The 21,917-nt window shown below is 39.7% G+C and overlaps 1 protein-coding gene across 17 annotated transcripts in view; it reads left to right on the top strand.

Annotated features, from left to right (window-relative positions):
- MYCBP2 (MYC binding protein 2) overlaps positions 1 to 21,917 on the top strand; it is a 216,616-nt gene that overhangs the window by 55,827 nt on the left and 138,872 nt on the right. For 11 of the 17 annotated variants that reach the window (XM_075199851.1, XM_075199861.1, XM_075199865.1 and 8 more), the window contains exons 12-19: positions 5,756 to 5,960; positions 6,326 to 6,490; positions 9,518 to 9,676; positions 13,192 to 13,396; positions 13,514 to 13,665; positions 14,558 to 14,659; positions 14,944 to 14,970; positions 17,691 to 17,798. In XM_075199851.1, the coding sequence (XP_075055952.1) occupies positions 5,756 to 5,960; positions 6,326 to 6,490; positions 9,518 to 9,676; positions 13,192 to 13,396; positions 13,514 to 13,665; positions 14,558 to 14,659; positions 14,944 to 14,970; positions 17,691 to 17,798 (1,123 nt within the window). The remainder of the gene's footprint in view (positions 1 to 5,755; positions 5,961 to 6,325; positions 6,491 to 9,517; positions 9,677 to 13,191; positions 13,397 to 13,513; positions 13,666 to 14,557; positions 14,660 to 14,943; positions 14,971 to 17,690; positions 17,799 to 21,917) is intronic. The other 6 variants (XM_075199864.1, XM_075199863.1, XM_075199849.1 and 3 more) reach the window with 4 other exon arrangements.

The raw sequence follows: 21,917 nt of genomic DNA, 5'->3' as shown, positions 1-21,917 counted from the left end.
AGATTTTATGTCCCTGTACCCATTACAACCAGATAACCTAGCATGATGGGAACATGTTCCTAGAGTGGATACACCGGTGGCATGACTGGCGCGCCACACTACTTTTCCAGTTCCGGGTACCACCAGCCTTCAGGATGCCACTGATCGTAAGGTAGAATGATTTTTAAAATCCATTTATGGAACAGCTGGAGCTTGCTTTAAACCCATGCTGTCATCTGCGTGGGTTGCTAGGGCTATGGAAACTTGGGCTGTCCCGGCTGCCAAAGGGATTGCAGTATTTGGACTTTCTTCCCATGGCTTTACACCTGAAGGAGGCCTCAGGGTATCTTTATGAGGCAGCACAGACCACAGCATCTTTGTCATCTTCAATGTTGGCTTCTGCGGTGGCGACTAGAAGAACTCTGGCTTCGATCCTGGGAAGTGGATGCAGAATCCAAAAGAGCCTTGGAGGCCCTTCCTTATTCGGGCTCTGTACTTTTTGGACCAGAGTTAGATAACATTATCTGCCAGGCTACAGGGGTGGGGGGGGGGGGGGGGGAGAGCACTTTCCTTCCTATTACTGTACTGAAACCTCGTACCCCGAGGTTTAGCTCCTTTCGCCAGTCCTTTCGGGGAGGCTCCGTCTTTAGAGGTCAGACAAGCAGAGGTGGGTCTTCTGGATTCAGAGGTCACTCTCATAGAGGGAGGTCCTTCTCTTCCAGCAAGCATCATGCCAGACTCCTGGGTAAGCCGGCTGTCTGACTTGCACCCTCCTCTCCTCTTGACCGTGAGAGTGGGGGGGGCGTCTGCGAGTGTTCACAGAACAGTGAATAAGATCCTCTCCAGATCCTGGATTCAGGGGATCATGGTACGGGGATATATTGTAGATCTTTTAAGTCAGGCCTCATAGTTCTTTTTGCAACTTCCTTGCCCCTCGACCAGAACAGAAGGCACGCGATGCTGAATTGCGTAGATTCTCTTCTTTCAGCAGGTGTATTCTGCCCAGAGAATCAGCGAATCAAGAGATTCTATTCAAATCTTTTTCTTGTCTTCAAGCCGGACAGCTCTTTCCATCTGATTTTGAGCTTAAAGACTCTAAATCTACACCTGAGAGTAGACAGGATTTGCCTTGCCACAGCGCCCAGAGTATTTACAAAAATCATGGCAGTAATGGCTGCCCATCTCCATTCTATGGGGGTGAGCATAGTGCCCTACCTCGACGACTTGCTGTTCAAAGCTCCCTCGGATCAGCTTCTGCATCAACATTTACACCTCACCATAGAGACCTTGCAGCTTCACGTTTGGATGATAAATGTCCAGAAATCTCAGTTAATACCAGTCCAAAGGATGATTTTCTTAGGTCTCATAATGGACACCAGAAGGCAGAGGTTCACTCAGTACAAGACCTAGTCACCAGGGTCCTAAACAGTCACATGCTTTCCATGCTCCTTTGCATGAGGTTACTGGACAAGATGGTCTCAACAATCCCCTATGGAATGTTTCACTCGAGATGCTTCCAGGGGGATCTCCTAAAAAATGGTCAGGTTCAACTCTCCACTTGGAGCACCAGAGGATATTGTTGTCCCCATAAGCTTGTCTATCTCTCAGGTGGTGAAAAATTCAAGAACACCTAAGCATGGGCAGATCCTTTGCATCGTGTTCCTGGATCATCTTAACAACAGATGCCAGTCTAAAGGGCTGGGGTTCAGTGACGCTACATTTGCACCTTCAGGTTCTTTGGTCGGTAAAAGAAAGTTTACTTCCAATAAATATCCTGGAGTTGAAGGCCTTGTTGGCTCTCAAAGGGACTCAGTCCCTCATTCAGGGATTCCTGGTACGTCTACATTGGACAATGTGTCAACAAACGGGGGCACAATGACTCCAAGGGCAATGTGCATATCAGCCCAGATATTTGCGTGGGCAAAACAGTTCATCTCATCTCGGTCAGCTGTATTCATTGCAGGCATTCTAAATTGGGAAGCTGACTTCCTAAATCGTCACACAGCAATACCAGGGTAATAATGGTCACTCCATCCAGAGGTCTGGAAGTGGGGCTTTCTGGATCTGGATCTTATGGCATCCAGACACAACAGGCAGGTTTCCAGGTTCTATGCAAGAACAAGGGACCTGGTGGCGGTGGACAGAATGACAGTGCACTGGAATTTTCGGTTGGGGTTTCTTTCCTCCCATTCCAATGCTTCCCCGAGTCGTCCGGCTGGTCAATCAGGGAGGGCTCCCAGTAATATTTGTAGCTCCCGATTGCATACCATACCCTACAGGACCAGACATTCTTTTCATGGCAGTGGGACAAGGTCTTTGTCTGCCTCTTCTCAACGACCTCCTTCTGCAGGGTCCATTTCAGCATCTGGACCTGCCTCGGCTGACTTTGACGACATGGCTGTTAAAGCCAGCCAATGGCGGTCTGAAGGTTGTTTTCCTCCAGGGCAGTAAATACCCTGTTACAGGCTAGAAAGCCAGTCTCAGCCCGCATTTACCATGGAATCTGGTGCATTTACATTAAATGGTGTGAAGACCGGGCACACCATATGAGTAAATTTAATTTGCCCTGGCTGCTAGGTTTTCTTCAAAACGGTCTTGATGTAGGGCTCTGCCTGGGATTCTTAAAGATCCAGGTCTCTTTCCATCTTCTTCCAGAGGCGTCTTGCGAACCTTCCGGAAGTCCGTACTTTTTTGCAGGTGGTCCTGCACATTCACCCTCCCTTTGTTCCTCCCACAGCACCCTTAAATCTGAATTTGATATTTTCTATGCTACAGGAACCCCCCTTTGAACCTTTACGATCAGCGGACCTTAGATTCCTGACATGGAAGATGTTCCTGCTGGCCATAACGTCGGGTAGTCGAGTGTCCATGCTTGGTGTTCTTTCCTGCAGGAAGCCTATCCTGGTCTTCCATGATGACAGTGCGGTGCTTTGGACTGTCCCTTTCAACCGAAGGTAGTTTCTGTGTTTCATATTAATCAGGAATAGTGGTTCCGGTGTTCCAGAATGCTTCCGCAGGTTCCACCTTAGAATATTTGAATGTGGTCAGGGAATAACGTGTTTATGCCCAAAGGACTTCAGATATCCGACATATGGATTCTCATTTTGTCCTGATTGATTCCCAAAAAAGAAGCTGGCCAGCTTCTAAGCAAACCATTGCGAGATGGCTTACCTTTACAATAAAACAGGCATATCTTAATGCTAACTGGACTGTGCCTACCCACATTACAGCACACTCCATCAGGTCTGTGGGGGCTTCCTGGGCTGCGTGGAATGGGGCCTCGGCTGATCAGATGTGCTGGGCTGCCACATGGTCCTCGGTCCACACAGTCACCAAATTTTATCACTTGAGTGGGTTCGCGTCCTCCGATGCTGGCTTTGGCCAAAGTGTTCTACGAGTTGGCCTTGCAGGACGGTCCCTCCCTTAAGGGGGCTGCTTTTGTACATCCCCATGGTAGCAATGTCCCCCAGATAAGATGAATGAGAAAAGAGGATTTTTATACTTGCGATAAATCCCTTTCTCTGATTCCATCTAGAGGACACTGTGTTCCCTTCCTTCTGCTGGTTGCTTCTTGGTTGTTCGACTCCCTTTCCTTGAGGGCTTTAGAATTACATTGACTAGCTACAGGGAATTATAGAGGGGAGGAGTCTGTCAGCAGCCACAAGTTAACTAGTTAAGTGCCAACTCCACACTCACAACCCCATGGTAGCAGTGTCCCCCAGATGGAATCTGAGAAAGGGATTTATCGTAAGTATAAAAATCCTCTTTTTCCTTAGTTTGGCTATGTGTATGATTTTCAACTTGCAGAAGAAAGTAGAGGGCGCAGGAGAAAGAAATTGTATAATGCCTAGAAATGTTATCCAGAAAGTTCCACAAAGCATGCTGCTGTTCAGTGATTGTCATTCATATCACAAAGTGCATTCTTCTACAAACTTTCAGGGGTTGTGCAATAAAAGTGTGAATATATTTTTTTTATATCTATCTGTATATATATTCCCAAATTACAGAAAAGTCCCTTTTCCAGAAAACCCCAGCCTGTAACATTATGCATGATCTATATGTGGGTTCTGTTAAATGACTCTCTGATCATAAATTGAAGGGAAAAAAGCTAATAAAAAATGTTGTGAAGATGTTTAAGCCTTGTGTTTATTTACATGATTCCCCAGCTTTTCTTATAAATTAAACCAAAGTAATTTTATCTATAAAGATTCCTGAGCAAGGCCCCTCCACTGTTGGTCATCTGCAAATCCTACACATGAACAGGTGCATGACAGGATAAACGACATTTATATACCAAAATACATAATATCGATGCATAAGAAATGTATTTTCTTTTGGTTAGAATAAATAATTAAAATTAGCACTTGAAAATCTATTTATTATGTACCCTAAATAAATGTAGTAATGTGTTCAATATAAATAGATTTTAAATTCTTTACATGCTTGTTAAATAGCCCTATAAAGCATACTTGTCAACTCTCCCGGAATGTCCGGGAGACTCCCGCATTTCGGGTGGGTCTCTCAGGAGAGTGTGGCACTCTCCCGCATCTGTACAAATTTGGCCAAAATGGCACGATTCTCTGGGTATCGCAGCATTTGGCCCCGCCCCCGTTGTAAAATGGCGCAATTTGCGTTATTACGTCACGGGGGGAGGGCCAAAATGCTATTTCGGAGCCCCGCCCCCCACATGCCCACCTGCCCCAGGGAGGCTCCTGAACACCAACTCCGAAAAGTTGGTAAGTATGCTATAAAGGCTATTTGTAAGTTGGTTTAATTTAAAAAGCGCTCTTTGAAGACATGTGAGAAGGTAGAGATGTATGTAAAAACTATGCATCCCACAATTTGCTGCTTATGCAGAATAAATAAATATAAGCAAACCTTTTGAAAGAACATTTATTGGACTGCTTGCTCCCTCCCCCTTTTTAACTGTGCTTCAGTTGTACCTTGTTTGACTCCACGTTCTTTATTGCATATTTGTGATTTGATAAAATCAATAGAAATAATAAACTGCTGAAAAATAATGAAAGCTCAGTGAGGAAAATCTCTACAGGTAATTTCAATTTTATTTCATTGGGTGACAACTTTGTATACAAAAGCTGTCTTGATGGAGGAAACCTTTTAAAATAAACTGTTGCAGAGTATAAATCAGAGTTGCTAAAATGATTTCTCAAAGACTGACTGTTTATCACCTTGTTGTAATGAATAAATAAATGCCTTGGAGCAATTGGAATGGAGAGGATTCAGTCAGCTTTTATTCGTTCTTAGACAGAATGACGTGTTGAAAAGAATAACAATCTTTCAAATTATTTTACTATAAATGGAGGAATATGGATTAAAAAGGAACTAGGATGAATAGTCTGTTTAACATGTATAGCTTGGTTTTCATTCACAGACATTATGAAAATGGTAATAATGTGTTTTTGCTGCCTGAATTGTTAGGACACTCCAGGAATTGAGGACAGCAGAAGAGGATCCCAAAATAGTGTTCTGTTGCTCACAAGAGGAACATGCTTTCAGTACTCACAATACGGACTTCAAACACTGAATGGAACAAAAATGAAGGCAGCTGCACCTATGGTCTGTCAGTATTTGAAGTCAGTACTGCAAGTGTGTTCCTTGTAGTGGCTCCACCCAGGGATTTGGTCCAGTTCAGTATACACTGCAGGCAATTTTTTTTCAGTAGCTGATGTTCGTGTAGTATAATTGTTTTATTGTCAGAAATGTCACTTTAGTAGCATTCTACATCCATACATTTTCTTATTTATTGTTTGTTCAGATATATTATACTGGTAAATATCAGAGCCTTGGAATCAAGCAAGGTGGCCCCTCTTCTGGGAAGTGGGTGGAGCTCACAATAACAAAATCCCCAAAGATTGTCCAGTTCTCTGTTGGTCATGATGGCTCCCATGCCTTACTCACTGCTGATGATGGGAGTGTATTTTTCACTGGAACAGCTAGCAAAGGGGAAGATGGAGAATCAAGTAAGTACCTCCCCCTTTTTGTTAAAAGAAAGCTATATAAAGTAATTGTAAATGGGAGACATTTCTGAGTACAGCAAATTCAATGTGCTTTTATGTACAGCATTTTCCAAGATATTTGTGAGTTTGAATTGCTTTTGCTCTGAAACAGCTATTAGTGATGTAGTGTGTGGTAAATGTGCTGTAAAACTAGCCATTCATTTCTTTACTTGGTTTAGTTTTGACAGTGATGTAATTAGTGCTTTATTGCCACAACAGATGACATTAATGTGTGATTAATTCCAACATTCATTTTTTTTTATTTTTTTTAAGCATGCTGCTAATTATCTTTAATTGCTAATGTCATGGTTGATATTTACACATTACAGCAAAGAGCCGAAGACAGTCAAAACCATACAAACCGAAAAAAATGATAAAAATGGAAGGCAAGTTTGTTGTAACCACCGCTTGCAATAACGGGAGCAGCTCCGTCATTACCAAGGATGGTGAGCTGTATATGTTCGGGAAAGATGCCATCTATTCTGACAACTCGAGTAAGTGATGGCAATGCAATGTGATTGTTTTGCTGCCAGTCTGTGAGTTTCCTTCGCTTCACAAAATGTTAGAACTGCCACAATGTTCAGTTTCACAAACACTCAGTCATTCACAGATCTCCCAATACAGTTGTTTTTTTCTTGTCTTTACTGGAGATTACAGGTAACCTAAAATTATTTTACTAAGAGATACTTTGATTGTTGATCACATTGTCTTTATTTTAAAAACAATGAAAAACACTCTGGAATTTTTTGATGCGTAATTTTGTGGTTTTCTAGTCTGTTTTTTTGTTTTGATGCTTTGTCTGCTTTAAAGAGAGGAGTGTTTTTATTTACATTGTCTTTTTGAAGACTGGAATTTTTTATCAACATTTAAAAACATGTTTTATTTTTCTTCCAGCCAACACCATTTGTTTAAGTGGATTACTCTTTGCCTCTCCAACACTACCTACCCTTTGGGCACATTACAGCTCGTGGCACTCTGGATTAGTAATATACAGGAGTGAGATGGAGAGCTACAGATCTGCCAAGCAGCATTGACTCTCGCATATTAATGACTTTTTAGGCTCCATATTGTTTACTGATTCAGAGCGCCAGAAGCTGGTGTTTAGGAAGCAGTGAGCTTAAGAGGTAGAATGGGACCCAGTTTACACTTGGTCTACTGGGTGGGCTTATTTCATGAGAACACTGCAGTGTGAGAAGCCTATTCTTTCTTTAGGGTAGATGAGCAGACCTCCTCATCAGGACCTCTTTAGTGTTGTAATTCTTACACAGCTGTATGTGGAAGTTTCCTTGCAAGTTATTAGCTTTCTGGCAGCGTTCATTGATGCCCATTAATGTAACTTTGCTACATTACAGTTATAGTAATTACTCATTCTGGCTTTACAAGGCAATAGGCAAATGAAATGACTAAAATTTAAAATTGGGTTATTGTTTGTTGAAAATATATGGCCCTTTCACTCCCTACTATAAAATTCAGTTGTTTGCCTCGAGGAGTGATCTGCCACCTATATTTGATCAGAGAGCAAAAGTTCCAGTACCAAGAATTTTGCTATGCCATGTTTGCATACTGATTTTTATGGTAATAGCTGCATTTTGGGAATCAATTGCTTGTGTTGTGGCACCATTATTAAAGCAAAAGAAAATGTTTTGCAAAACCGTTATTGGGACCTTGTAACTGCAGTTATTTTATTTGAGTTCTTCTCACAGTAACTCTCTCGTCCCCACGCTCAAAATGTTTTCAGCAACCATTTGACTAACAAACAGGATGGAAACCCACGTGTAGAATACTCGCCAATTTACAGGCTTAAAATATAAGATGTAGCAACTGTATGGCATGATATCCATGTTAAGGCCTTTAAAGGAACTTTGTGCCAATAGCTTTGCCCAGCAATCAAGACTTGAGTCACTTTGCCATTAAAGTTAAGTCCTAGTTTTGGACTGATCGTGTGCAATTTGTGCTAGCTGCTGAGTTTTTTGAATTTTTTTTAGTTGATCCTTTAAGGGCTAAAATTAACCACAACATACATGTATTTTAGGAAGACAAGTAAATAAAACAGCTGGTAAATGCAGTTTTAGGATATTTCTATATTTCTACTGCAATAAGTGTAATATGCGTTTTTCACCATCTCAGAAAGCATATATGTAAAATAATTATTAAACTGAAATCTTCGATTACTATTTTGAGGGAGATTCAATTAGAAAACAATACGTGCAATGTGTCTCCGGAACGGACGCAGGGGGCATTGCACGCATATTTTTTTTTTTTTAGTGAAACCTCGCTGACTTTTGCTCGTGTCCCATAGAGGTGGAGCAAACATCAGCGTATATTTTTTTTTTTTTTTTTTTTGAGAAGGTCAATAATGAGCATCAGTCCAAGACGAAGTCTGTTACAAACAGGTTATACATATTCAGGGACTAATACAATAATTGTGCGTATATTTATTTTTACCGTACTAAAGGTAAAAATGCACAACCGCGATGTTCCTGAAAATATTGCGGCTAATTAAATCTCCCCCACTGTATCAAAATCTAATGATTAACATGAATTGAGTGGAGTAATATCAAGGCATAATCATGTACCTGTACATTTTGTGATATCATTTCATCAATTTAGTGCTTTTAGCAGTACTTTATGATTGTGTGATTTTTCTTCTTTGTTGTCCAGCTGTTACGTAACAATTGTAACAAGAAATCTCTTCTGTTACTGATTTGCACAGGGTCTTAAAGGCAGTTAAGACTAAAAAGTAGAAATGACTAAAAACAGTGTCTTTGTTAAACAGCACTGGGTTGATAGAACATGAAAGTGACAGCATAGATTATATGTGGCATGCAAAAGGCATAAGCTGATGGCATCAGAAGTTTAAATGGACAAGCTCATGAAGGCATCATGGCTTGTTTGGTGCTACTGTGTTTTGTATTGTCTCACAGACTGTATGACAAATTGCACAAAAGCAAATTGTAGATGACAAAATTACTAAATAAGAGTTTATGGAATGATGTGCAGGCATGAGACAAAGTGTATAGTGTGTCCTGTTCGTTCCCATACATAAGTAGATCTCGGAGATAAATGCCCATATCTGTCTACTTTGGTCACCATATTTATTTAGATTACCACCCAGTTAAATCCTACACACCTGGTGGATTATGGCCAATTTGATCTAAAACAACCAGATTGTTGATCGGGAGGACATCATTGCCAAAAAGAAGGATTAATGTAGCATTATATGTAATTTTAAGGCAATCCAGCCAAAGATGCAATAATTTTTTTATTACAAAAGAAGATGTCTTAGCTGCTGTTAGCTAGACACTGAGCAATGTCAGGTGTCCAGTGCAAAGCGACGACTTTCCTGGTGTAGTAAATTAAGACAGACACTAGAAGAATTATGATAGGTCAAATAAGTGATAAAATTGCACTTGCATTAATAATTCGACAGGTAAAGTTATCTATGATAGGTTTGAAAATATGCACATAAAAACCCCACACTGCCAAGTTTTCTAAAATGTTGTTGTAAATGTATTGTCTAGATCTGGTAACAGACCTGAAAGGACATTTGGTTATCCAGGTGGCCATGGGGAAAGCCCATACTTGTGTTTTGACTAAGAAAGGTGAGGTGTGGACATTCGGAGTAAATAACAAGGGGCAATGTGGAAGAGATACTGGAGCATTGAGTCAAGGAGCGAAAGGTAAATATGTCAATCACTTTTCTGTACATATTTTGATAGTTAAATACTTTTATTCTTATTTTCTTTGAAATATGTTTTTTTTGCACTAAGCTTTTACTTAAATTACTAATCGTACTTTTGATCCTTGGAATCAAATAGTAGAATGCTTCGTTCAAGATTGCTTACTTTTCCTGTGTTCTCACATACTTATCATTTTATTATATTTTGAAAAATTCACAAAGCACAGCACAGAATTAAGGTCTGTATTGTACCTATTTACCTAAGAAAGTGTAGGAAGTGTTGCTACCGACCTTATTGGTTATAAGTAGCTATTTAGTGAGCTAAAATTGTTTTCCTCTCTATTCTATGGCAGCCTTTTACTGGGGGGAAAAAAGTTGACACCTGGAAGGTATATAATGTGACTCCTCCTTTCATAGCTTGTCTTTTTTACTATTTGTCCATAGCTGAGTAAGATGGTGGTAGTGCCGGGAATTGTTTTCATTATCTCTTACGGGTTACTTTAGTTTCTCGGTTAAACCGGAGGGTCTTGGTGTCGCGCCATGGATTGGCAGGCCCAGCAGGACAGGGGTGGCTATTTGGACTGCAATTTCACTATCTGTAGAGTGAAAGCAGTAGATGCGCTCTGACAGCAAGGGCAGTTTGTTACACCACGTCATCGCTTGGAGTGTCCCGAGCAGCTGATGTCTCATCCGGATCACCAGAATTGCTGAGTCTCAGTACATAATCTACAGCATGAATCTGGATCCTGCTCCAAATAAACCTAAAGGCACAGTTCGTTTCTTACACAATCCACATTTTTTTCAGTCCACTTAGATTCTGTAGAGGGAAAGAGGACCTGTAAATCTCATAACCACAACTGTGGAGTCTGATATAAGGATTTACCTAATGATTATAAGGAATCCCCTATGTATGAATTGTGTTCAACATAGAGAGGATATATTGCAACCCCGAGAAAAATATAAACAACTAATTGGATGGTATTATGTATTAAGAGGAGATTCAAGCTAAGCAAAGGGTTAAAAGTTCCAGTGATCTGCTCTCAGATGAGTATAAAATTTGACACCATGCAGGATGTCTCCTCAGTGGCATTTGTGTAAGCATGGAATCTTATGATAGTGAAGAGCGTAAGATAAGAGAGGAACACATATATTTTAACCCTTTTTAGTGGATTCATTGATTCAACATATCCATAAAATTATGGGAATTCAAAATACACCAGCCCTAGCTAGCAACCTTACAGGATACATTTTTTTTTTTTTTATAAGGAAAACTACTAATGAATGTAAAGAGATCAGATAGTGTGTATCCCTTTTGGAAGGAAAGAGCCACTAGGTGGGATTCTTGTATCTTGCCTGTAAACTAGAACTACTATACCATTAGGAGATGGAGCATGAACAGTGATTAAAGCAGGAGTATTTAGGGATTCGGTCTCCCAGGCACTGAGAAAGTGGATGGATAATTTTGTATGAAGATGTTCAAGGAAAGGCAAGCAGGGAGAATTTTCTAAACATGTTGAAGTCCATGAAGAAAGGAATTGATTTTTATTTTTGAGGTATCCCTGGACACAATTGTGCTTTCAGCCAGAAGCATAGACAACTGTGCTAACTAGGAGAGCACTTTGGCTGCCCCCTAGGACAGCAGGTAATTTAAAAATAGTGACACCTCCTTTTGACGGGGGTCTTCTTTTTGGTAATAAATTAGATGATTAAAAGGGTCATGGAAGGTGAATGGCATCACCTACCAATGGATAGCAGAAGATCTTTTTCTTTCTTACATCGATAGAAGATAGGAAAAAAGGGGCAGAAGTAATGAAAATACTTCCATACTGGTCCGCTGACTGTGGTTCAATTTGCCTAGAACAACCTCTGCTTCATCATCCAGATCTGTGTTACATGAAGAATTCATCTGTATTCTAAATTCAAATACCCTTTCCTTGCGGGTCTGAAAATGGAACTGTCAATACTCCAGAATAAGGGATTATCAGAAAAGATAACAGAAGCATTACTACAGAGTCTGGAGTACATACAGGGTCAGAATGATTAACCCTGTGGAGGCAAATATTTCCCAAGGACTGTACTTCGTTCAGGAGGGGTTACAGAAGGGCTTGGCATGCAGTACACCAAGTACTCTGTGTTTACGGACAAAATATTGGTGACAGACGATTTCGAGGGAACATTTCTCAAAACATCCAAAAGAATATGCCGCTGCATTAAATCCTTAAGGCACCATGGGGCCTTAATTTGATTCTAGAATCTCTGAACCTCTGCAGAAGAGTAAACTAAAATGGCGTACATTAAAGGTCTTGTTTTATATAGTAAGCGCATCCACTGGAAGAGTGGGAGAACTTCAAGCATTGGGGTGTAAAGAGCCATTCCTCAACATGTACAGGTAATGTTGCGGACAAATCTGGACTTTGTGTCTAAAGTGTCAAATTCACCTTATAAATCACAAAATTTTGCGCTCTGCTTTTTTCCCAGAACTCACTCATGAAATGGAAATAAGAGTGCATACACTAGATTTGGCAAGAGCGATCTTGGGGTATGTTTCAAAACTGATAAATATAGCAAAACTAATAATCTATTTGTTATCCTAGAAGGTCCACGCCAAGGACAAAAACTGTAGACAAAAGACAGCTAGCAAGGTGCATTTGTCGAGTGATGGTACAGACCAATTAGAGGAACTAACGGAATGTGCCAGAAAAACTGAGAGCACATTCAACATAGACACACAGAGCCCGGGATTCAGCATACAACTTGTGCAGACTGGACTTTGCTACATACTTTTCCCAGAAACTCTCCTAGATATGGCGACAACAGCAGACATACAAATTGAAAGAAGAAATCCTCCAAGCTGTTGAGCAATAAAAACTTTTTATATTCAGGATCTCAGTTGTTGAGACTGAATAATTTCTTTCGGATATTGCTTGGTTGCTTCAAATCAGCAAGGGCTACTATGGGGTATGAAAAGGAAATAAGCAAATTATACTCTCAGATAATTTCATTTTCTTGAAATACTTCATTGGAGCCCTAATATTCCTTCCCATGTTGTAGTTGGCTATGTTGTTTTTCAGAGGCAGCTTGGGAAGTAACTTAAACACAAGCTATGGAAGAAAGAGTCACATTATATTACCCCATGGGATGTCTGCCATTTTTCCTGCCATGGAGTTTTTCAAAGAATTAAATTATTGGCGAGTTTAATTCATATTCATATTATTATTTATAATTATTCCACTTCTGGAAGTAGAAAAAAAATAACTGGAAGCAAGCATTATAAAGGGCATATTCAATTAGGATTTGTGCATGCGATTATGCGCGGAAGCTTGGGTCGCGGTATGGCAACATCGCAGATTTCCTTGTGCACCCCATAGGGGTGCGCATGACCTTGCCATGCCATAATAACACTTTACATGCACAGCCGTGAATCCTATTTGAATATGCCCCTAAGTGTTTAAGTAATTGTAGTTTTACTGCCTACATGATATTTATCACTCTCTGCTCTATTTATGATCATAACAGGCTTTGGAGTTGAGAATATGGCAACTGCAATGGATGAAGACCTTGAGGAGGAGCTGGATGAGAAGGATGAGAAATCTGTGATGTGTCCTCCTCGAATGCATAAGTGGAAGTTGGAATATTGCATGATTTGCACAGTGTGTGGAGACTGTACAGGATATGGAGCTAGCTGTGTTAGCAGTGGACGACCAGACCGTGTGCCAGGAGGGTATGTGCATGTAATTTCTGGTTTGCCCAACAGAGCACAAAAACAAAATGCTAGTAATGTTAGAAATAAAATGATTTCCGTGTTGACAACCTTGGCATTGTCTTTTGCCTGTTCTAGAATTTGTGGTTGTGGCTCTGGAGAGTCTGGCTGCGCTGTATGTGGATGCTGCAAGGCTTGTGCTAGAGAACTGGATGGTCATGAGGCACGACAAAGAGGAATTCTAGATGCAGTGAAAGAAATGATACCTTTGGACTTGCTCCTAGGTAAAGGTGTGAACTTTTTATTTTTTATTGATTGACTTGTCTCTGGCAATACTGTTGCATTACAGGCATCTGTTTTAAATATGTTTTACTAAAAGGGAGTAACTTAGTCTTGTGGTTTCTATAATTACAAACTAAAACAGCCTTTGTTTTATCCAGTTAAAAATGCCTTTTGCTTTGTTGTGGTGGTAATAAATCAGATCATGGCAAAAATGTCTTGCCAATGGTGTGCTCTAACACTGCATTTTAAGATAGGACATTATTATGTATTTTTTTCGAATATATAATTGTAATCATTTGGGGGTTCCTTGCTATAATTGTGTGGACTACAACAGTTCTTGGCACCCTTTTGTGTGCTGTGTCAGGCCATGTACAGACAGAAGCAGCTACATGCTTTAACCATTTTGATGTCTTTTGCACTGTAAATACAATGGTGATCTCTGTGTTATATAATTGGTCATTAGATTCTCACTCACTGGCTGCGGCAGCAACAGTTTTTTTTCCTATTTTTTGTAGGGGAACAGCAATAGGACATTTAATCATTTACCTTGTCTCAGGCTGAATTACTACTAGTACAATGGGTATAAAGATGTGTGTATCACCCGTTTTTTATGTTGGAATTGGGAGATATGGAAAATGTTGCATTGTAGTAGTTTCATTTTTAACTTAACATAATTGCAAAATAATAACTTAAGAAATTAGCTGTACAGACTCAGTGAAAGATGGATTCTGTTTTTTATTCTCTTATAAGATGTTATCATATAGAGAGGAAAAAACAGTCCCTGTATCAGGTGACCACATTTGCTATAACACAAGGTTTCATTGAAGATTCAGTATATTCTTTATTTATAAGGGACCTTTTTGTTACATTTTCGGTCCTGTATTCTTGGAATTGTTTCAGCTGTGCCTGTGCCAGGGGTTAACATCGATGAGCACCTACAATTACGACAAGAGGATAAAAGACAGCGGGTCAACAGGAGGCACAGGATAGATGAAGGGAGAGGTAAATTTGTTAACCTGATATTTTTATGAGATGGCTACTCTAAAATAATGAAAAATGTTGAAAAAAAGCATACATTTGATTTGACCAAAGAAATCCCTTTTGTGTTCTGCTGTGAAATATTGTGGTCATTTTCCATCTGCCGTGTTTAGCTCTTCTGTGGCATGCACATGTTTATCTTGCAAATGCAAACAATATGGGACCCATATCCTGCTATTTTGCTTTGCATGCACAATCTTTTTATGTTGCAGTTCCATTTCATTTATTTTATTTTATTCTTTTTTTAGGCAATAATAAACCAAATGGAAATTTAGGTATGCCGACTGTCCTGAAATCTGGTAATAGTTTTGAAGTATTTGCAATGAGCCTGTGGGTAAATGTATGCACCTTTCACAGATGGCAGCAGTTGTCTTCTGTAAATCACATGGTTTCAGTTTGGTGAGACTACTAGCTGCAAGTACAGATTTTGTTTGGTTTTCTGTTTAATTTTAATTGAAGTTTGTGTGTGTGTGTATATGTTCCCCCCTCCATTAGCATTTTACCTTTCATTTGAATAATGCTCTTGTCGAGACATGCACCCTATGTTTAGGGGTTCTAGCTATGTATACAATAAAACACTAATTTTCTGGGATGATTATTTTGATGCTGTTCTACATTAGCCAGTAATTGGTACAAAATCATCTAAAGTGATTTACTGTATTGTCTGTTATGTTGAAGTTATGCCAGATGCTGAAACAAAAGCTATTACCACTAACCTTTTCTCCATGTACGAAGTACATTCACTAACTAATATACTTTTAGACTAACATTCGGGACCATCAAACTCTAGTTTGCTTAACCGTATTTAAAACCTGCATAGGAAGTATAACTGCAGCTAATGGTGCTAAAGAAACTTATTGTAATTATTGTTGGTTTACAGTTTGTTCTTTTATAGAGATTGGTTTACTATATGGAGTTAACAATATATCAAGTCCTATGTACATGTACTATGTGTTTTTTGTTGTTTTTTATTATTAAATTAATATACTATAGTTGTCTATTGCAATAGCTCCACCCCCAACATTTCACAGGTATGAAGTCCAAAAAATATGAATAATTATAATTTTGTCGGTAACAATATATTAGGAAAAGGTTTTATTTACATTTGAAAGATAACATGGCAAGTTTTCTACTTGCACTTACCATCAAATCTTAGAACATGACATATTTGAATGGTCATTTTATATAGAATGTGTAAGGTACAAGTAGCAAATATGAATTTAGATAATATAAATTGAGAGAAATCATTGTTAGTACTTTTTGGATACCGTATGTTTACTGTGTATATTATCGTCTTATATACAAGTTATATTTGCACTCATTTTCCTTCTACTCTACACTTTTCAATACTTAAATGACAGTTGTCACTTTGCTGTCCTTCTTTTCTGTTTCAGCAGGCTGGTCTTGTACCATACAATCATACAGTGATTTATTTTATTCGCTCATTGCCTGCCATTTATTGCACTTATTTCAAGTGTGTCCCCACTGGGGCGCCCGAGTGCTGGGGTTTAGTTCTGCTAGCATAGCAGGGGTTTGACCAGTCACACACACAATTCACTGTTTCACTAATTTGTCATCGGTACTTATTTTTCTATTTTCACCGTTAAAGTATTCCCCCCACCCAAAAAGACAACTTTTATCTTTTAATATATTGGCTTTTAAAGTTGCTCATAATTTTCTAGGCAACTAAAGGGTACTACTAACCGAAATGCAACATAACATACTACTGTAATTAAATATGCAATTGGTATTAGCAAGTGAATGTAAATCCTTAAATTTAACCACGTTATGAGTGATAAGTAAAAGTATCCATGTAAATATACGATTTTTACAGACTGTATTGGTTTGGAATATCTAAGTTTTTGTCACTGATAATTGGGCTTTACATGCACAAATAATCTTAGAGAAAAATATAAATGTCATTCTCTGGAAACCATGTACATTACATTTTGTTAATTGCATCTAACAACATTGTTCACTGAGAAATCATTTCAACTGCAGGGAAACGTGTTCTACTAAATTCCCTTCCTGACAAGTCATTTTCCTGCACGCGCTGCGTTTCAATAGTTCATCTAGGAAGTCACAAAAATGACGTGGCAGTTACGTCATTCCATAGACCACATTCTCAACAGTGTAAATTGTTGTTGGGTCAGCCTTTAAGTTAAGAGTTCACTAAACATTTAACCGGCTAAATGCTATATGGTTTTGTGTGGTTCGCTTGGCCTCACCCTATGGGGACAAGGTGACTGTATATTTGTGTTGTCTTGTATTTGTGTGGTCCCTTCTCATGATTTTCAGACTGAATGTTTATAGGGCCCCTTTTACACTTTTGGCACTGTGTGTCTGTATAGTCCCACCATCTCCCTTTCCTTATTTCGTTGGTAACGGGTGTTTGTTTCTCTTCCCTATACACCTTCTCTTTCTGTGGACACTGGGTGTCTTTATTATCTTCCTTTATTGTGCTTGGATTTGGTGTCTATATGGTGCTTTTCATTTTTTGTGGCATGGATAACTCCTGTGGTCCCCATATTTTATGGTGATTGAGCATCTGTATGCTTCCCCACATTTTATGGGGACCAAGTGTCTGTATTTACATTTTAGATTTTCATTTATGCTTTTGTAAATTTTATGTAGTCCAAAGTCAGATTTATTAACCAGTGGTTATCATAAGGTTTGTACCACATTTTAAAAGGTGGATTCGGTGAGTCTTTTGAGACGCATTTTACTTTTAATTAATGCAGTTGCCATTTTTTCCCATAGTGTCTGTTGACCTAATAATTTTCAGGTATTAAGCATTGATTTTTTAAATATCTGAAAGAGAAAAGGACTTTTGTATAGTCCTATATAATTTTTAATTTATTATATTAGTCCATGGTATGATTTAAAATACTTGTATTGTCATTGTTCACCATTTTTTTTGTTCTGTTCATTTTTCCTCTAAACCTGTTTCCATTTTGTGAGCTTTCCCATGCATGTGCAAAATGTCTCTCCCCAGGCCCCTTTGTATTTCCTGGTCCTAATTTTATGAACCACCGAGAGCAGGCTCTAGCCAGACTAAGAGCTCTACCAGCACAACTAAAGCATAAGCGGGACAAGAAAAAAGGTATTTAGTCTTCCTTTCTCACTAGAGAGGACAAACTCAAAACCCAGTCCTTTCCTGAGCACACCTCATCCAGTCTTATACTCAGTCTGTCCTTTTCACCGGAGGACCATCTGGCTTATCACTGGCTTATTTGGCTCTTCTGAATTTGTGTATGGTGTTTGTCCTTTAGTACAAAGGACAGTTGCAAACGATGACGCAGTCCCCTTAATTTGTCCTTTTCACTAAATCCTTTCACATCTACTACCCAGATATTCGTGTATTATGTTAACATTTTTATTGCCAAATGTATGGTGTCAGGTCACTATTTTTGCAGTGTTTAAAAGCGCTGTTGACTTAATAATATATCAATAAGTAATAATCTGTTCCAGAGTGAATTCCCGACTAAAATAAGGAATCTCCTAGTCTTCTATTGCTTATTTGTTGGTTTTATTGTAAAAACCCCTGACTACCAAGTAATTTTATTATGTCTGTGTTCTCCTCAGCACCTATTTTCTGGGTGCTCCACCCAGCTCTTGGAGTTCAACAGAGTTCTTTTATAATGCAATAAACCATTGTTTCTCTGAATATAACAGGCACTATGTGAGCACTACAGCCAGCAGTGTGTGTTAGACCACTGACCACCAGTCTGACCTGGTGGGCTATAACCTCCAATATTTTTCATTAATATTTAAGTATTATTGCCCCCACCCAGCTGTTTCTTAATGCCACCCGGCTGGCAAAAAGTTCTGGGGAAGACACTGTATAATATTACATAGTTTGCTTCATAATTAATACCTGCACAATCATGTCACTTATGTCCTTTTTTTTTTTTTTTTTTCTCTTTCATGTGCATTTTTTCATTTGTATGCCAGTGGCGTGTGAGTGAGTCCATTTGGGCCTTTGTGTTTATCTCTTTTTTGGAAGCATTGCAATATTACATGTATCTAGTGTACAGGTGCCTAGGTGTGAGATCTGGAATGTGACTTTTGGTTATTCTTTGCAACCAAATGTTTAACATTTTAGAATGATCGAACAGAAATAGTGTCTCTTTTTAATGGTTTCCAAATGTGTAGAAGTCCTAAAAGGGCAGAAAACTGGTGGTAAAATAGTAATGAAAGTACTCCATGTTTTGTAGGAAAAAAAATCTAGTTTATCAATGAAGTTATGATAAACAATAATTAAAATGATGGTGTTTTCTTTTATAAAATGTGGAGTATTTTTACCACCATTTTAACACGATTGTTCTGCTTTCTCCACTTAGAGAATATCTGCATAATCATAGAAATTGCAGTAAACACATCCCTCATCCTTCTGGATGAGGACACAATTTGTATAATTTAAACAACATAATAAACTAATACTTACAAAATGCTTTCAAGTGATTTTTTAGAAAAATGGTTGTTTGTATAGGTAAATAGTATTGTTTTTGGGAAAAAGCTCTTTGCAAGGGAATTGCCGTCACAAAAAAACCCAAAACATTTTTATATTAAAGAATGAGCATGTCACTATCACTGCTATAGCAACACCATAAAGGTACTGTTCTCAATTATTCATCCCTTGGTGATGATGCTGCAAGAGAATGAAACCACTGAAGCCCCACCTAATATCTAGATACTAACAGACTGCAGTCTGCACAGCCAGTCCGTCCTTATGCCAATGTTGTTTCTCATTTGCTTTCATAATTTTTATTTATTTAATAAAGTCATATTCAAGCATCGATCTTATGTATTTTGTACTCAAAAATACATCTTCTATCACAACAACAAAGACATTAGGTATGATAATAAGTACCATTAAGTAGTACAATGTATCTATACAGAAATATATTTTTGAAACACTGGGGAAGTGGACTGATACGAATGGGCATTTATTTGAGTTCATGGAGGGAATGCATCTGCTCATGTTTGGGTGGTTGCTTAACATGCTGACTGGTAAATGGAGGTGTAAAATGCCATCAGGAGGCAGCCACACAACTAACTGCCCTTTGGCTGTTTCTCTGTCCCTTCTGCAGGATGTCATATTTATTTGCTCGCATTTCAATTTAAGCAAAAGAAATGTGGCTTTTAATTTTTTTAAGTGCTCACCTTTAGGTGCAAGTGGCAGTTTTTGGGTGGCACAGTGTTTAGCATTGCTGCCTCACAGCGATGGGGCAATAATTTCCATTCCAGCCAAGGCACTATCTGTGTGGAGCTTGTATGCTTTTCTTCATGTGTTTGCATGGCTATCAGGCGCGGGCTGGGAGAGGCGTGGCCGGGGGGCACACAGGCGGCCGCATCACATGAAAAGGGATGCGGCCTCGTCATTGATGACGCGGCCGCATCCCCTGTCATGTGATGCGGCCGCCTGTGCGCTGACGCGGCCGCATCTGATGTCATCAGATGCGGCCGCGGGGGGAAAGCATTGTATTTTGCAGCCGGGGGGGGGGGGCGGCCGGCTAGCCTACCCCCCGGCCCTAACAGCGGCCTGACCGAGCGGCCGGGGGGGCGATGCCCCCCTGCCCCCCGGGCCTGTCCGCCCCTGATGGCTATCCTCTAGGCAGAGCCGTAACTTATAATTCTAGTGCCTGAGGTGAGAAAGACAAATGCCGCCTCCCTAGCCCTCAATTTTAACCAAATTAACCTAAAACATTACTAATTTGCGCCCCTCTTCAGCGTTGCGCCCTGGCCGGTCGCCCCTATCGCACAACCCTAGTTACGGCCCAGCCTCTAGGTGCACTGTTTTTCTCCCATAGTCCAAAAACATGCAGGTTTGTGTGTGTGTGTATTAGAGACTTGAGAATGTAAAAAGCAGCAGACTCTCGAAAGCACTGCATAATATGTTGCTCCTATATAAAAAATGGTTAATAAAATTGCTACGAATTCAACCAACAGTGGTTGGTTTGAGCAGATTAAACAAGTTCAAACATTTGACATTATTATTATCGTAGATTTGTAAGGCACGACAGTGCTCCGCAGTGCTGTATAGTAGGGAAAACAGTACATACATAAAATGGACATACAATGTAGACAAAATAAAATAAACGCAGACATGAAAACAAAGGGTATGAAGGACCCTGCTCATTAGAGAGTTTACATTCGAAGTGGAAGAGTGTACAGCTGAAACAAGAGGAACAAATGTGGTTCAGATTGGAAATTGGGACAGTTGTGAGGGTGCATTAGTGTGAATAGTGTTATCTAAAAAAGAGACGGGTGTTCAAAGAGTGTCTAAAGAGTTGAAGGCTGTAGGAAAGTCTGATTGATCGTGGTAGGGAATTCCTAAGTGGGGAGCAGCACGGGAGAAGTCTTGTAGGCTGGAGTGAGAGGTGGTTACCAGAGATGAGACAAGGCGCAGGTCAGAGGTAGATTTAAGACAGCAGGAGGGAGAGTATTTTGATATGAGATTTGAGATATATGCAGGGGTGGGTAGTGTTGTTGAGGGCTTTGTAATTAAGGGTGAGTAATTTGATTTTGATTCTGGAGGACACAGGGAGCCAGTGTAGGGATTTGCAAAGTGGTGCAGCAGATGTGGGGCAGTGAGAGAGGAAAATCATGTTGACATGGAGTTGTTGAGTTTGGAAGGTTTTCTCCAACTTGTGCTAAATAGTTTCTGTTTTCAGATCTGTTTTTGTGCATCATTAACATACAAACATCACACACATAGCGCCGTGGACTAGATATGGACCCAGGCCCCAGCACTGCAAGGCAACGATGCACCCAACAATTTTTCATGGTGTCCGATATGAGTTAATAGTGTGCTCACAATCTGTTACATATGGGATTTGTAATGTATCTTAAGTATGTAATATTTAACGACAATAACATATTTTCTCTTTCCTAGCATTGGGGGGACACTGTTAGACATTGGGGGTATAGTAGGGTGGGGCTAGGAGTTTAGGCACTTAGACTTGTTTTTCCTCCCCTACTATGCCCCTCCTCTCCTGTAGCCTCCGTTTCTTTCAAGAGCCTAGGAGATAGGTCACGTTGGTATAGGCTCCTGCCTATACTTGTATTAGTGTTAGATTCTTCACATTTTTATTTTTAATCTCCCTTCAGGTACAGTGCGGGGATCGATCCTAAGACTCAGAGGGGTGAATAGACTGTCACCGCTATTCACTCTGGGTCCCTGCGAAGGTAAGAAGCAGCCTGGCCTCACTTACCTGTA

Source organism: Mixophyes fleayi, chromosome 2, assembly GCF_038048845.1.
Source record: "Mixophyes fleayi isolate aMixFle1 chromosome 2, aMixFle1.hap1, whole genome shotgun sequence".
In the NCBI taxonomy this organism is placed as follows: domain Eukaryota; kingdom Metazoa; phylum Chordata; class Amphibia; order Anura; family Limnodynastidae; genus Mixophyes; species Mixophyes fleayi.
The sequence above is the reverse complement of the archived record's forward strand: the minus strand, read 5'-3'. Positions and strand labels throughout refer to the sequence as shown.